The sequence below is a fragment of the Hemibagrus wyckioides genome, linkage group LG03, assembly GCF_019097595.1.
Source record: "Hemibagrus wyckioides isolate EC202008001 linkage group LG03, SWU_Hwy_1.0, whole genome shotgun sequence".
In the NCBI taxonomy this organism is placed as follows: domain Eukaryota; kingdom Metazoa; phylum Chordata; class Actinopteri; order Siluriformes; family Bagridae; genus Hemibagrus; species Hemibagrus wyckioides.
The window spans coordinates 22,099,741-22,115,321 of record NC_080712.1 but is presented as its reverse complement, the minus strand read 5'-3'; the positions used below and the strand labels follow the sequence as shown (position 1 = coordinate 22,115,321).

General features: G+C 40.5%; 1 protein-coding gene across 1 annotated transcript; it reads right to left on the bottom strand.

The window, feature by feature from the left end:
* Positions 1-846: 846 nt before the first annotated feature.
* pprc1 (PPARG related coactivator 1) lies at positions 847-10,669 on the bottom strand. The gene is made up of 13 exons (XM_058386495.1): positions 10,519-10,669; positions 7,722-7,853; positions 7,453-7,614; positions 5,129-6,917; positions 4,977-5,030; positions 4,181-4,241; positions 3,845-3,912; positions 2,867-3,494; positions 2,562-2,744; positions 2,265-2,343; positions 2,060-2,181; positions 1,807-1,958; positions 847-1,319 (listed from the first exon to the last, which is right to left on the bottom strand). Exons 1-13 carry the CDS (start codon positions 10,597-10,599, stop codon positions 1,228-1,230), a joined length of 3,603 nt encoding a protein of 1,200 aa, XP_058242478.1. The 5' UTR covers positions 10,600-10,669; the 3' UTR covers positions 847-1,227.
* Between the last annotated feature and the right edge of the window lie 4,912 nt (positions 10,670-15,581).

The following is a 15,581-nucleotide window of genomic DNA, read 5'->3' as shown; positions in this document are numbered from 1 at the left end:
TGTGAAGTCAGGCACTGATGTTGCATGAGAAGGTCTGGCTCACAGTCTCTGCTCTAATTCATCCCAAAGATGTTCTATCAGGTTGAGGTCAGGACTCTGTGCAGACAAGTCAAGTTCCTCCACACCAAACTCACTTATCCATGTCTTTATGGACCTTGCTTTGTGCACTGGTACACAGTCATGTTGGAACAGGAACCATCCCTAAACTGTTCCTACAAAGTGGTTTTGTCCACAAGGCCAGCTGACATTCTATAATCTTGTCAAGAAATTATAGGAGATTTAGTGCTGATATGTTGTGTAAGGGAGGTATTAATCACACAGTTTGGTTGAATAAAACACGTTGTTTTACTCTAAGGTGATTTCATACTTTGTGAGTTTACATGCATAACCATACATATTTTAAATCCTTAAGTGTGGAGATGATTTATGATAAATGTGCTTTATTTCAATGCTACTAATAAGCACAGTTGACAAAAGCTGCAACATTGGTCCAAATCCAATCCTCTTCAGATTTCTTTTTTACTTGCATGGCTGGAACACGCACTGGGTACACTTAGCATGTGCACTTTGTTGGTCTAAAATTTGTTTCTAACAATGTTACACAAATGAAAAGAAACCTCAGAAATGATTCTTCTTGAACTGAAGTGCAGTGTATACATAATTTCCTCTTCCTCTCATACTCATGGAAATCCACTGTCAAAATCTCACCTTCACAGCATCCCACCACACTAAATCAGCTGTACGTCTCTTGACATTACTGACTGGATTCATTAGTCAAACATTACAAAAGCTTCTGGCACAGTACACAAAAGCAAAGCATGATATCACTAATAAACAAACACACACATGAAAGTTCTTGTATGGGTTTATTTGGACTGAGCTACATTTCAGCAATGTAAATCCATCTCCTCAGCATTAGGCTTGTTCAACTCAGTTCTTAAAATGCATCTAACATTTTAGCTTAAACATTTAAATAAATTCTTTATTTTAAAAAATCATGATATTTCATTACATACTTATGTTATTCCATTTTTTTCCACTTTTAATTTTTCATACAAATCTTCACTTCAATAGAAGGTGTAAGCTTGTAGAAGGAAAAAAACAAACAAACAATATACAAATGAGAAAAAACAAAGAAAATGACTAACTAAATGGCAGCACTTGGAAGGTTTGTGCGTAGCACTGAGGTAATACATGTGATTGCAGTCTTCCTCTTTTCCTCAAGTGTTACCTTTTCAAGTTTCTCTGAGCTTGCTTAAGTAAAGTGTCAAAGTCTAGTGCATTAACCCTGGCTTTCGCAGGCATTGGATCATTTGAATCTGGACAAAAAAGAAAAAAGATCAGCTTATTGTTAGTAAGTAAACAGAAATGCATTAACAGGGATGAAGACTTATGTTTGTTTCCCCTACAATGAAATGCAAGCTTAATTCTGGAAATTTAAAGTAGTATGTGCAATTCTTGTAGAAAGTCTCACATATGGGCAATTTAGTTGGTATAGCTCAAAAACCAGAATTTGGAATGTGTTGCATGTAAACAAGAGGTTTAAAAGGGCTGAAATACACCAACAAAAACAGATCAACCTATGACTTATGTCTTTATTTTGAACAGGGTGTGAAAGAGGGTTTTGGCCTATTTCATTGTTTCTAATATAGCCAGATCATTATGCCTGTACAAATGATCTTTTATTTAACCCCCAGTGGAATATTTTTGACCTGTAATCTAGCGTCAAACTCAATTAATCCAAAATCAAGTGCTTACAAGTTAATTAAGTAGTGAATAATAGTAAAGAGGCAATTAAACACTCACCCAGATCAGCATAACTTGTCCTACAAAACTGTCTCCTGCCTCCAAAGCACAAGTCGAATGGAAGTTCATTTGGCTGCCGCAGCTTGCTTCCATTCTCAATAGCATTAAACGCATCCTTTTTGTTGTAGTATGTGACAAAGCCGTAGTTATCTCTACAATGAAAAGATCATTTATTATAAATCCTGTTAGTTTCATTTATTTCCAAAAGTATTTATCAGCAATCATTGGAAAATAAATGCCCTTTTTGCCTCACCCATGCTCTCTAAAGTGTACAGTGCATTCCTCAATCTCCCCAAAGTAAGAGAAGCGCTCCTTCAGCTCCTTACGGGTCATGCTTCCATGAATGCGTCCAATATAAACTACTCTGCGCTCCTCCTGAAAACAGAAAAGAAATTTTTTACTGAATATTCCATAAGCTCAGTTCAGTATTAGTTCTTGTTTTTCATTCATCTACTTACAATAGCTTTCTCCTTGCGTTTTCTTACTTCTTCATTATGGTGTCTTACATCATAGCAGTAGTTAGATCTATGGTTAGGGCTGTAAGAGGAAAGATGATGCAACAGTAAATTGATATTCTGACTTCAGATCATAAGGTTTGTATATTTTAGGTAAATGTGAGCTATTTATTAATGTAATATTAAAACAAAGTATATACTATAGGTACCTAAACATTATGTAGTTTGTAGCACATTTTGACCACCTGCCAAAAAATATATTATGATAAAGTAATTCAAACAATGCACAATGCTTCTCACCTGCGACGTGTCCCCCAATGGTGAGACCTGTGAGAGGGAGACCGAGAATGTGATCGGGAGCGAGAACGACTTCGACTCCAAGAATCAGAGCTGGAATACGAGTATCTGCGCTGACGAGGAGATGGTGAGCGGGAGTGGGTGCGATAACTTGAAGGAGATCTAGATGTGCTGCGAGATCGATATCTAGGAAAAAGAGAAACTTTTGAGTTACAAAAGAGGAGACATTGATGTATACACAAAGGTATCAGTAGCTTAAAGTCATTTACAAGAATTAATGCCATCTGATTAAATAAAATCCAGCTAACCTTTTCCTGGGTGGAGAGCTTGATACAGAAGATCCTGAACTGCTTGATGTGGATCTAGATCTGCTAGGTAACCGGGTTCTGTATTTTCTCTGTGTGCGTCCTCTCTTTTGGTGGCATGGGCTGGGGGAACGATCTGAATATCTCTCTGAATCCAGTCTGTCTGGAGAAGCATCCGGAGTCACTATGCCTGTGGTGGTCAAGGCCTTCCTCTCGCATACAACGGTCTGAGATTTGACATTTTCCTGAAAGCTTTCTTTAGTGGAGGTGGTAGAAGGGAGTTTAGATACAGTCTCTGAAGAGGTCTTGCTATTTGCAGATGGCAACTCGGTAGACTTTATGATGCTCGGTTGTTGCTTGGCAGAACAGAGATTGCCCAGCTCATTCTGGGAAGGTTCCTTTGAATGGAGACAGTAATCATGGTCTAGAGAAAAAGGCTGGATCTGTCCAAGAGTAACAGAAGTCTGGGGCTTGCTTTGGATCTTGCTTGCACGTAAAGGCAGTGGTTCTATTTGAATGGCCTTAGTTGGAGTTGATTTGGCCATTTCTGACTTGCTTGGCTTTCCTAATAGCGCAACTGGTGCCAAGGGCTTCCACATCTGGTGAGGAGGTGTGGCTGGTGGAGTAAGGCCTACATAGCAAGGAATAGGGGGGAAGAGGATTAAAAAAGACAGATACAGCAGTGTTTGTGCAGTTAAGTAATAAAAAAGTATTAATAGTAATAAAAGCCTTTTATAGTAAATGATTGTTAGAGCAGGGGTGTCAGATTTTATCTGTTAAGGGTTGGTGTAGGTGCAGGTTTTCATTCCAAACCAGAAGCCACACCTGAGTCTACTGACAGCCAAGGACAGTTGATTAAACAGGGGGAATCAGGTGTGGCTGCTGCTCGCTTGAAATGAAAACCTGCACCCACACCGGCCCTTTGCGAGTAGGGTTTGACACTCCTGTGTTAGAGAATTGACTATGACATTGATTGTTTACCTGCTGTGCTACCCAGATCAGGACTGCAAGCTTTTTTGAGCACTGTGGTTTCTGTATGTTTCTCCGCACTGCAAAGGCAACAGACGTACCATCACAATGAGATTCAAAACTCAATCACATGAATTAAGAGCAAATTCTCTAACTAAAATGTAGACTGTTTCAGTGGCGGCACTGAATTTTCAATGTCACCCACTTCTGTAGTCCAGGGCCATTTTGGCTGTTCTTTGTAAAAACTAAACGCAACCGTGCACACACAAACAGAGATGGTTTGGTGTGGGAGCAGCGTTAGGGCTGTAGGGTAACTCCTGCTTTTGTCCAAAACTGCACCATACTCACCTGGAGTTTCCTACAGCAGCTGCTCTACCACAGACCTCTGGCACATTCTGTTCCTCTTTGGCTGGAAAGGAAATGGAAGGTGGTAAATGTCAAAGGTCAGAGCAGACTCTCTGGTCCTTGCCCTCATGTTACATTCATGTCACATGTAGCTGGTTGCTATGGATGATTTCTTCAGGTTCATTGTACTTTGGTGTTACGTGCTTCTAAGAAATAGGATTCCTGATTCAGAAGACAATGGTATTGTACTGTATCCTGGGAAGCAAGCACATACATGTGGATCTCATGTGCTGGCACATTCATTCAGACAAAAAGACAGCTCACTCAGAGTGAAACTGGTTTTGCAAACACTGCAGAATTCCAGCAGCACAGTGACCATTAGGTCATAGCAGCTGTTCCAGCCATACAGGGGGTTCTCTTAGAGGCACAGCCCCTGCCAACAACTACATTATATCCTCATTTAGAATGGCAAAAAGTAGCTCCTCTACATGCAAGCACAATTTCCTCATGCAATGAGAAATATCTATATTTGACCATTCTGAGAAGGTTATTTACATAAAACCAGCAGCCTGCGGAAAGTATATCTGTGCTGGCCAAAGACAGCTAAAGGCTCAGACAAGTTATCTTCAATTTATTATAAATTTATAACACTTACAATTGTTGAGACAATCAATAGTTGAGAATGTTTTTGCTATCAGGATACTGGCAAGGTAATGATAAGCATAACCAAAAGTGAGTGAGTTGTTGGCATGCATTAAAATCTGGTTTAACATGCCAAGGTAGTGATAAAGTCACTTACTCTGAGTCTCTTCAAAGCGCTCCAAAAGGCTGGTGAGGTCAGAGGCCTCAATACCTGGAGGGGTGAGAGACAACCATGTTGATTTCTAGTCTATGATGCAATAAGGAAGATATAATTACTGTTTACATGTTTTACTCTATAACTATGCTTACCAATTTCACTGGTGAAGGACTCTATAAGCTCTGTAGTAGGGTTCTTTGCTTTAGATGCTGCTGCAGAAGCCATCCTCATCTGCTCTGCCAGCTTCATAATTCTGGCCTGAATTGGAGCGGATGAGAAAGGCTGAAGCGCTATGGGTGCAACGTGACGCTGGGACCCGGTTGTAGGCTTGGTAGCGCTGACTGACTGAGTGGGCTTTGCTGGTTTAGGCTCAGAAGCATTAGGGGCATCAGGTTTTGTAGTGATCGTGATTTCAGGCACAACTTGAGTTTGGGAGATTTCTTGATCCTTAGAGAGGGTTGATAATTGACTCACTGTGGCCTGATGAGAAGTAGAGGGGGTATTTTGTAAACATTTTGCCTGCTCAGCTGCATGGTGATGCTGAGTTTCTCTAACTGTAGTGGCCATTGATAGTGGTGGAGTAATTTCAGCTGAAGCCAGCTTAGCAGCCCAAGATTCCTTGTTGGGAATAGTGTTCTCTGGTACATGGGATGGAACAGGTGGTTTGAAGGGAGAAGTCTGGGTGGAGGAGCTTGTGGACGTGGCTAAATTTTCTGCGGGTCTTGTGGGAGCTGAAGAAACGGACTTACAGGACTCTGTTTTTTTAGATGCAGCCAACATGGATGCTGGTGGAACCAACAAAGCCTGAGGAGTTGGGGGTGCCCCAGGGCCCCTGGGCTGCCAGGCAGGCATGACTTCAGGGACAAACTCCTTTTTCACAGGAGAGGGGGCTGCACGACGTGGGTCTTTAGCACTGGGGTCAGGTAGGCAGGGGATTGGAGGAAGTTCCTTGGGTGCTTCGGGTAAACTAGGCCATTTAGTGCTGTTGTCACATACCTTCTCCGGAGGAGACAGTTTCTTCTGCTGGCGAAGACGACGGTACTGTTCTAAACTCAGTGATTTCTGCTTGGGTTCACTTGACTGGCTGACTCCAGGCTGCTGCTCTAAAGGCAGAGCAGTTTCTCTACATTCATCACTAAGTGATTCACTAGGTGTGGCTTTTTCCACAGGGACATGCAAGTGTTGTGATTTTTTGACATCTGTACAGACTTGATTTAATGCCTGATTTGCTGTGGTAGTTACAGTGGAAGAAGGAATTTCCTGTACCTCACTTGTCTTAACTTCTGATTTAACTTGACACTTCTTATTCTCATCTACAGTAAGTGCAGGTGCAAATGTAACCTTTTTCTTCCTCTTCTGTTCTTCCACTTCCTTATTCAGTTCCTCAACTGCTTCCTTAGGCGACATGCTCCTTAACACTCTTCCTTCAACAGGTTTAGGTTTTTCAGTTTTCCATTTCTTTTTCTTTTTTGAGAGTCTTTTTTCAGATGACTCTTTCCGAGAGTGTTTAATTTTCACATTCTCCACTTTGTTATCACTGACTAGTAAAACCTTAGAGAGGGCTGCCTCTGATGGAGTGCCCTCATGTTTACTCGTAACCTTTTCTGGGCTGCTTTCTGGAACACTCTGTTCATCTTCTAAACTATCCAGAGATAGGGGAAAGCTCAGGTCTGGGATAGCAAGAATAGGTTCTCCGTGTTCTCCTTTATCCATTACCTCTAAAATGATTCCTTCTTCAGGCAGGAGCTGCTCCTCCCCTTCTACACACAAAGTCATGGCATACGGGTGCATGTGCTTGACCAAATCACTCAGAGTAACAGACACAGTCTCACCATCCTGCTCCAGGGAAATGGGAAGGCACCAGTCTAATTCAGATGAAACATCCAATTCTTGTACAAGTTCAGAAAAAAAAGCAGCATCATCTTCACCACCATCATGTCTCTGCAGGGACCCCACACACATACAAAAATATAGCTTTAAAGATTTGAAACAAGGTACAATAATGTTCATGTTAAAAAGTGGAAGGACATGAAAGGGCTGTGATATAGGATTAAATCACTTCAAAAAATATTAGACTGAGCTAACTTCCTAGGAATTTCTCTTGAGTTACACATAGATTATGATGCTGGTGTAGTGTATTAGAAGCTCAGGAAATTAGCTACAGGAAACAACAACAACAAAAAAAAAAAAACAATCTCCCTGATGACTGAGCCACTACGCAAACCCCTAGATTTGACTTCAATGCATACAAGCTGGCAGTATTCTTCAAACAAAAGATGTATTTTTTTAGAACAATATATGAGCTGTGCCAAACTGCTACACACACACACACATCTCTTTCGTTGTTCATGATTTGGTTCAGTTTATCACATAACTGCTCTGGGAGTTCTTTTTTGAGTACTGATATCCAAGCGTTGGGTTATATTTCTTTGCTGTTTAGTGTACCACCAGCTTTAGAAAAGAGCTGTATACTCACAGGTAAGTGCTCATGGTCTTTATGGGCCTTCTGTCCTTGCAAAAGTTCCATGTCAGGTAGAGTGTCAAAAGGAGATAAGTTTTCATCATCTACATTGTCAAGTATTTCCGTGAGAGCTGTGAGCAGTGTTGCCTCACTTTCTTCATCAACACCAGTTTTAACCTAAAAAAGAAGAGTAAACATAAGGTTAAATCATATACAACATTCTGCGTAATTCAAAGTGCTACCCATTTTTCCACCTTAGTATATGAAATAAAACATGGCTTTACCTCTCCGTTTGTAGCATCTTCAAATATTGACAGAATGGTTGGATCCAAACAGCCATGTAGAGCTTCAAGTGCATCTCCAGTGTCCAGACCATGGTGCTGCAGACTGCACAGACCTTCCTGTAGTAGTTCTGACTGTGGAGAAAAAACAAAGCCTGCTGTAAAAAGCAGTTTCAACCGTAAATGTTTACGGCCAACAGTAAAACGAACAAAAGGGGGAAATACCCAAGTGGATGTAGCAAATACAACAGTGACTTAATCACTGTGATTGGGCTCAATTTGTCTTTTATATTTCAGTTGTTAATGTTTGCTCTTAACATAAGGATTCAGCAAGAGACAGAAAAGCAACAATTTACAACTGTGAACAAACAACTGTATAGTTAATTGAAATTGTCTTTCCGTCTAATGTACATTAAACACATGCTCAAGGCATGCATGTTGTACATGAAGAAACGTACATGTATTTTCCTCAAGACACTGTAAATTGTCCACCGAAAATAAATCCAATACCATTTGTGACGGAACTTTCTATTTATCATGCTTCAACATTTCATCTGGACTTTCTCAATCAACAAGGTATGCCAGGCAATCCACTGCTTATAAAGACTCTTGAGAAAAGACATTAAAAATACGTTTCCCCATGTTTTAGCACATCGGTTCAGAATAGCCCTATAGTTGGTGGCTGCGACTGTCCAATAAAAATCCCCTGCATGAACTTCAAAAATTAATTTAAGCGGCCGAAATTCAGAGACGATTTGTTGTAATGTGATACTTGCTAAAGTTTTGGGAAGCCTCACATAGTAAGTGTTGTGACTGGCCAGTGTTCAATGCTCAACACAGCTGAATGCTTGACTATAGAATGACTTCGAACCCAAAATTCAATGAAATACAGATGAAAGGAAAAAAAAGGAAATCTGTTCTTGCTTACTGTTTTAGTTACAAGCTTAAGATGGCCAGCCAATGATGGAAACTATCCAATACCAAATTATAGAATTAGAGAATAAAATCATCAGTATTTACTCAAGTTCCCTTTTTTTTATTTTGGTGTTTTCTAACATTATTCTCAGGGAAGTTTTCCTGGTCTGCTAAGGAGATTTGTCTTAGTTTCATACTTTGTGCTGGAGATCATTACATTTAATAGCAGGAGCTTGAAATGCTGAAGACTGTGTGCTTATTTATTTATTTTTCCCCCTCTTAATTTGTTCTTATTTTCCTCCTGATTTGGTATAGTGAACTGAATTATTTTTCCAGTGTTTGTAACCTTAGTAAACATGCAACCGAAAGAAAGAAAGAAAACATGCACTCTTGCAGCACGCGGAGAGGAAAACATGCGGTCGCCTCAGCAGTGACGTAGTTTCTACATCCGCGTGTTGTAGCGCTCCAGTGCAGAGCAACCAATCACGACTCGTGGAATATTCCATCCAGCTAGGATGTTCCGTCCGTAGAGCGGCGTCCAAAATAACGCGAGATTTGGCTGGGAGGTTTGCCGACGTGAACTGTCATATTTTATTGGTTTGTAACAAGACACGTGTTCTGAGCCGGGCGTTGCAGTTTTTTTCCCCCTAAAGATACAGCCGAACTCTATATGTTATTTGAACCGTGCATATGACATTCCTGGCAAAGTACAATTTGTTTTTTGCATATAGCACACTACACTATTATTTTATGCCCTACATAGTGCACTTATAAAAGGATTTAGGATACGGACACAGTTAGGTCGCCGGCCGGCTCTATACAAACACGCGCTGCATTACAACAAGCGCACTATTTAAAGTTTACTCACATAGCTGTTTTAATTCACATCACACTTCTTATGCAAATAATGCCAAGAGGCACTGACCCACTTAATTACCACGTGGAATATAAACAACGACTATAATAAAAGTTCAAACAAAGTAAGAGTTTATTGCACCACCTCGTTCTTGGAAAGCCAGATCAACATTTAAAACAGGACCTACTTTACACATGTACATCCACTACAAACAGACGTCTAATGTAAACTTCACTGTAATAATAATAATAAAAAAAAAACATGAAAAGTAAAGGATGGCAAAAAAAGAGAAATGCATAAGAAATCTGTAAACTATTATTTTAAATAAATGTTGTATTGGAGAAATAACACACTACACATCCATGTGATTCACCCTACGACGCACGTGGGGCGTTTGTTAGGAAAGATGTGAAGTCATATTTAAGGCTGGAATCCCATCATAAAAAAGGACTATTTAAAAAGAAAGTAACTTGCTATCCAGCTCGTATAAAATGAATGAAATGGCACACTTTGGTGCATTACAACGACTGGCCTATGAACTCGTGCTAGACACGTTTACACCAAGCAGTCACACTACTCATACAGTGAGCCCACACCTCTGCACTCCTGATCTGTATTATATGAAAATAATAGCTTAAAGTGCAATGGAAGAAAATGCACAATTAAACCATTTCTAGGCAACACTAATTAAAAACCACAAATAACTTGGAGTGTAAATATGTATATATATTTAAACAGCATGGCCATATCTATGTCAAATAGCCACAGCTTGCTGTTACTATATGCTTGACAAACAAGATTTACATAAATCCTATCAATCAGGTTTAGAAACCATCACTGCAAATATCCACTGGATCATGTAACCAACATTATGAATCTAGTTTACTAAAGGCCATCTTGGCATAACAACCCACGTGTCATTTCTCCAGCACATCGACTGCTTAAGCTTGGATTGTAAGCGATGCTAAGAATGACAACAGTTCAAAGTTTATTATAGAACAACCAAGTAAATAATATACGGAATCTTACCTCGTCAAGAGTCGTTGATGAGAAATATTCTAGTTTACAGGCTGTTAACATCTCCTCACCGGTTCCCCAGCGGGCCGCCATCTTGCAACTCCACTCTGTGAAAATGTGAATCAAACTGCTGTGACTCACGCGCCGGCCCGGACACACGTGGTGCGGCTGTTCCCGGCAAAACGACTCACACGATTTAACCCCGCCCCCAAGCCGCGTTTTAAAAGACGCATTGGAAATTTAAAGAGATAGTCCGAAACAGTTGTCCAAAGTGTATTCCCTAAATGCAGAAGAGGGGCAGCTGTCTAGAAGTTCAAATATCCAAATGCTAATATTAATCCCGTTTAAAGGAACAGTTCGGCTAAAATAAAACAAGTTGAGGCATGTTTAGACGTGTACGATGCTAATGCTTGTTGTTTAACAGTTTAGCATCAAGTTAACTCGTTTGCCTCAAAGGACAAGGTTCAGTTGAGAAATGTTAGTTCTTGTCAATATGCACACTGTGCTTGTCTACCTGACAATAGTCAGAAAGAACCGTATGAAAAATCATGCCTCATACTGAAGGGGTCTTTACAGCTCAAGAAATATAATACAGTCAAATATTGCTTGAATAGAAGGGGAGAGCCCTTGTAACCACTAGCATAGCCAGGAATCACAACGTGGGTGGGCCCAGAGAAAATTGGGTGGGCCTAGCCTAAAATGCATCTTTTATCAAAATAAGCCAACACAACTACACCTGCTTGAATGCAAACCACCATTTAATCAGAGCATAAGCCTGTATGTTATCGTAAGCAGTGTTAAGAACATAATAATAAGAACATCATGAGCATGGCGGCCAGACCACACACACACGCATGTGCACGCATCGGACAGACACGCCGCAACACCATTATCAAATCAGCAGGACAGTATATGTAAACTGTCCTATATATGGCTCAATGGCCATATAAACCACATGAAATGAACAAGAATGACTATACAACTGCATAGCAGGAAAATGTAGATCAGTTTTTCTTTTACACTGGCATGTAGGGGAGGTACACGCTGGAGAACAAAGTGCTGCTGGTGATGGAGTAATAGGTGAATGAACACTAGCAGAGCTCCTTACTTCTCGAGATTGATGGCTCCTGAACATCGGAATCATCTTCCAACTCCGACTGCAAACAAAGTCTGTTTGAAACAAACTTTAGTAAGTTGCACTGTTTCGTTTTAGTTTAACATGCAACTAAACTTTGGTGACCCTCTGTGAAATGTCCTCGGTGTGGAGGGATAGGGGCAGCATGAGCGTACAGACATTTCATTCCTCAAAGCCGGAGAGCACTCTTGTGTAGAAAGTACAAGAAAGTCTCATAGAAGTAACGTATGCCAAAAAAACCTAATATGGACAAAGGCATGTATAAATTCATCCAGCGATCACTGTAGTCAAAGCAATCTTTTCTGTAGCAAGCAAGTGACTGGGTGGGTCTGACTGACAGGCTCACCCATAGCTACACGACTGCTTGTAACACTTTTTTTCTGGTTTGAATCAACTTGCATAAGAATGACATTTAAAGTACAGTATAATTCAATTCAATGTTTATTCTAGGGAACATTTAAATGCTTTACAGCTGAGAGGAATGGATATTTAATAAGGCATATCACCATTACAGCACAATACAGGGTAACAAAACAAAAAAACACAAAAGGATCATGGACAGCCAAGCTCAGTAATGCACACGGGGAGCAAAGGTTATCCTGTCCGGTCTGATCTGACAGAAGGGATACTGTATCACAAAATGTTGACAACGTTAATGCTGGCTACGATAGAAAGGTGTCAGAAGACACAACTGTTATGTAAGGAGCTGCCAGGCCGCAGACTGGTCAGAGCGACCATGCTGTCTACTGTCCACTGCTGAAAGTTCAAACAGTGGGCAACTGAGCATCAGAACTGGACCAATGGAAGAAGGTGGGCTGATCTGATGAAACATGCTTTCTTTTCTTTTTTTTCCAACTCTTTTTATTGAACAATTTTAACAAGCAGACATACAGTGTGAGGATAACAAGAGACATATATAGATAAAGGTGCAGCTGTATGTCAACCCATGTTCCACCCACCCTTCCCGTCGCAGGCCTTCCCCCAATGAACAAAGACACGCAGACATACACTCATGGCATAACATGACATGACATGATTTCTTTTACATTATGGGTGCTTGTAGGTTGCTTACCTGGAGAAGAGTTGGCACCAGGATGCACTATGAGAAGAGCAGAGGCAGTGTAATCCTCTGGGCAATGTTCGCTTGGGAAAACTTGGCTCCTGGCATTCATGTGGATGTTAGAGTGACCATCCATACCACCTACTCAACTTTGTTCACCACTTCATGGCAACAGTACTCCCTAATGGTAGTGACATTTTTAAGTTTTCCAATATTGAAAAACTCAAAAACCTGTATAAGGGTGCTACTTTCAGTGCTGAAACTCTTTTAGTGAATTTCAGGTTGCAAAATTCAATGTGTTTGACATCTGGAGTAGGCAAAGGCAATGGAGCCTGTGGTGTGTTGTTCCAACCTGAAACCTTTGCCACTGAATGCCTTTTTTTCTTGGCAACATTCGACTATCTCACTATGTCAACAGAACAATGCAGAGTCAATCATGAATTAGAATAATTGCAGACCCACTGCATACAGGTCTGAGGAAAATTAGTTAAGTTTAATCATTATGGAAGGGAATGTTTTGTAATATTTTGGTAAAGTTTTCTTACTTTACCCTCTTTCCAGTCTCACACTAGGACTGACCGGAAGGGTGGTGTGTTATGAAGGGTGATGTAAACCTTGTAGAATTTGGAGAATGTTATTCCTTCAGGTGGCTTTACCATAGATCTATTTAAATGACACACGACTTGTAGTGCCCAAAGGAAGAAACACTCCTCATGATGGGACTATTTTATGCTGTGGTGATGACCTTTCCCCCTGTGGACCAGGGGTGCACCCTGTGTCTTTGTACCATGTACCATGACAGATAAATTACAGGTCAAATTAATGAATATGAATATGTTGCTGTGCTCCAAATAATAATGGAAAGTATGTCCTGGACACAGCAGCAAATGTTGCCACTGACTGGTTCACAAATTTGGGATTCATACATCGGTCATGTCATAAAATGCCCTCAAAATTATGTCAGTAGTGTGTGTGTGTGTATGTGTGTGTGTGTGTGTGTGTGTGTACTGTGTAGCAAATGCACATTGGATATTTATGGCTTTTTTTGGCCGGTTAGCGTGTGGATGAGTAACTCTGTATTTGCATTTTAATTTTGGAATCCACTGTATTTTGCAATGCACTGCAAACATGTTTCACAATTGAATTAGAATTATGTGAGCTCATAAAGGCAAGCACAAATAGGCCTAAATGTTTGAATTAGCACTTTCTAATTAGTGAAACTGAATAAAGTCCGGAGAGTGGTTACTTCAATGTTTCTGTTGTCAGGTTTGTGCTGCATATTTGCCTTCAAATATTTAACTATTTGAACACTGGCTTACTGTCAGGCATTTTGCATAGACTATGGTATTTACTCTTAGATGAAAATACACTGACCATGCAAAACATTATAACCACCTGCCTAATATTGTGTTGGTCCCCCTTTTGCTGCCAAAACAGCCCTGACCTGTCAATTACTGTGTAATCTGACACCTTTTTATCAGAACCAGCATTGACTTCTTCAGCAATTTGAGCAACAGTAGCTCATTTTTTGGATTGGACCACACGGGCCAACCTTCGCTCCCCAAGTGCAATGAGCCTTGGCTGCCCATGACCCTGTCGCCGGTTCACCACTGTTCCTTCCTTGGACCACTTTTGATAGATACTGACCACTGCAGACCGGGAACACCCCACAAGAGCTGCAGTTTTGGAGATGCACTGATCCAGTCGTCTAGCCATCACAATTTGGCCCTTGTCAAACTCGCTCAAATCCTTACACTTGCCAATTTTTCCTGCTTCTAACACATCAACTTTGAGGACAAAATGTTCACTTGCTGCCTAATATATCCCACCCATTAACAGGTGCCATGATGAGGAGATAATCAGTGTCAAACTGGACTCAAGTTAACCATAAACACACTATAGAAACACAGAATTTTAAAAATCTCACAGAATTTATATATATATAATCTGAGCTATTTCAGTATCAACCGATACGGCCTTTTGTCACAAGGTGGCGGTGTTGGATATATTGTTGTTCATTTGTGTTCATTAGTGAAAACGGCCCTATATACATAGTGTACTGGACCTGATAGCTGGTCTCTAATTCTCACAGATCTTCAGATAAAAACATCCTATTTTGTATTAGTTAATTGAATCACACGTTTAGTAGCATGCCTGTGAGTTGTACATGCATGTTGCTATTAGGGGAGAATGGACAGGTTTCAGTCAACCATTGCAGCAAGAGGTAGTATAAAAAAACCTGGCAAAGTTTTTACCTTAACCCAATCACAACCTTACTCACAAACACAAATTAAAGACAGATGCAACAAAAACGTAAGAAGATAGGGATTTAGTTAAATGAATGTGATTTAAAATGAATAGAGCAAGCAGATGATGCAAAATATTTTTTCCACACTAGTCAGGATTCAGAGTTCAGATTCAGAGTTGAATTAGATGACATGGTATTGTTACCAGTGCAAATATGGCAGAGCAGCTCAACAGGTCGTACCCTGAACAGAATGCAACTGTACTCCTTCAAACATGTACACATTCTCCCACTGTTGCCGTCTTTCCTCAGCTGGCTCTATGTATGTAGGTGTCCATATCAGATTTAATACACTGATGGTTGCATACAAACCCAGCTCCCAGCTCCCACCGCCTGCTCTACACGAGATTCCCTCAGAGCCACTAGCATGGCCCAACATGACCCACCATCCCTCAAGACACAAGACCGACGTGCATCGAGATTCCTCTCTGTACTGGAACCAAGATAATTGAATAAACTTGCTGACCGAACAGCTGATGTCACTGTAATCGAATACTAAAAACACACCTTGTCATTACATATGCTAATAAGCCCTTGAAGTGGAACTGCCTGATAGAAATAAAACAATTTCATTC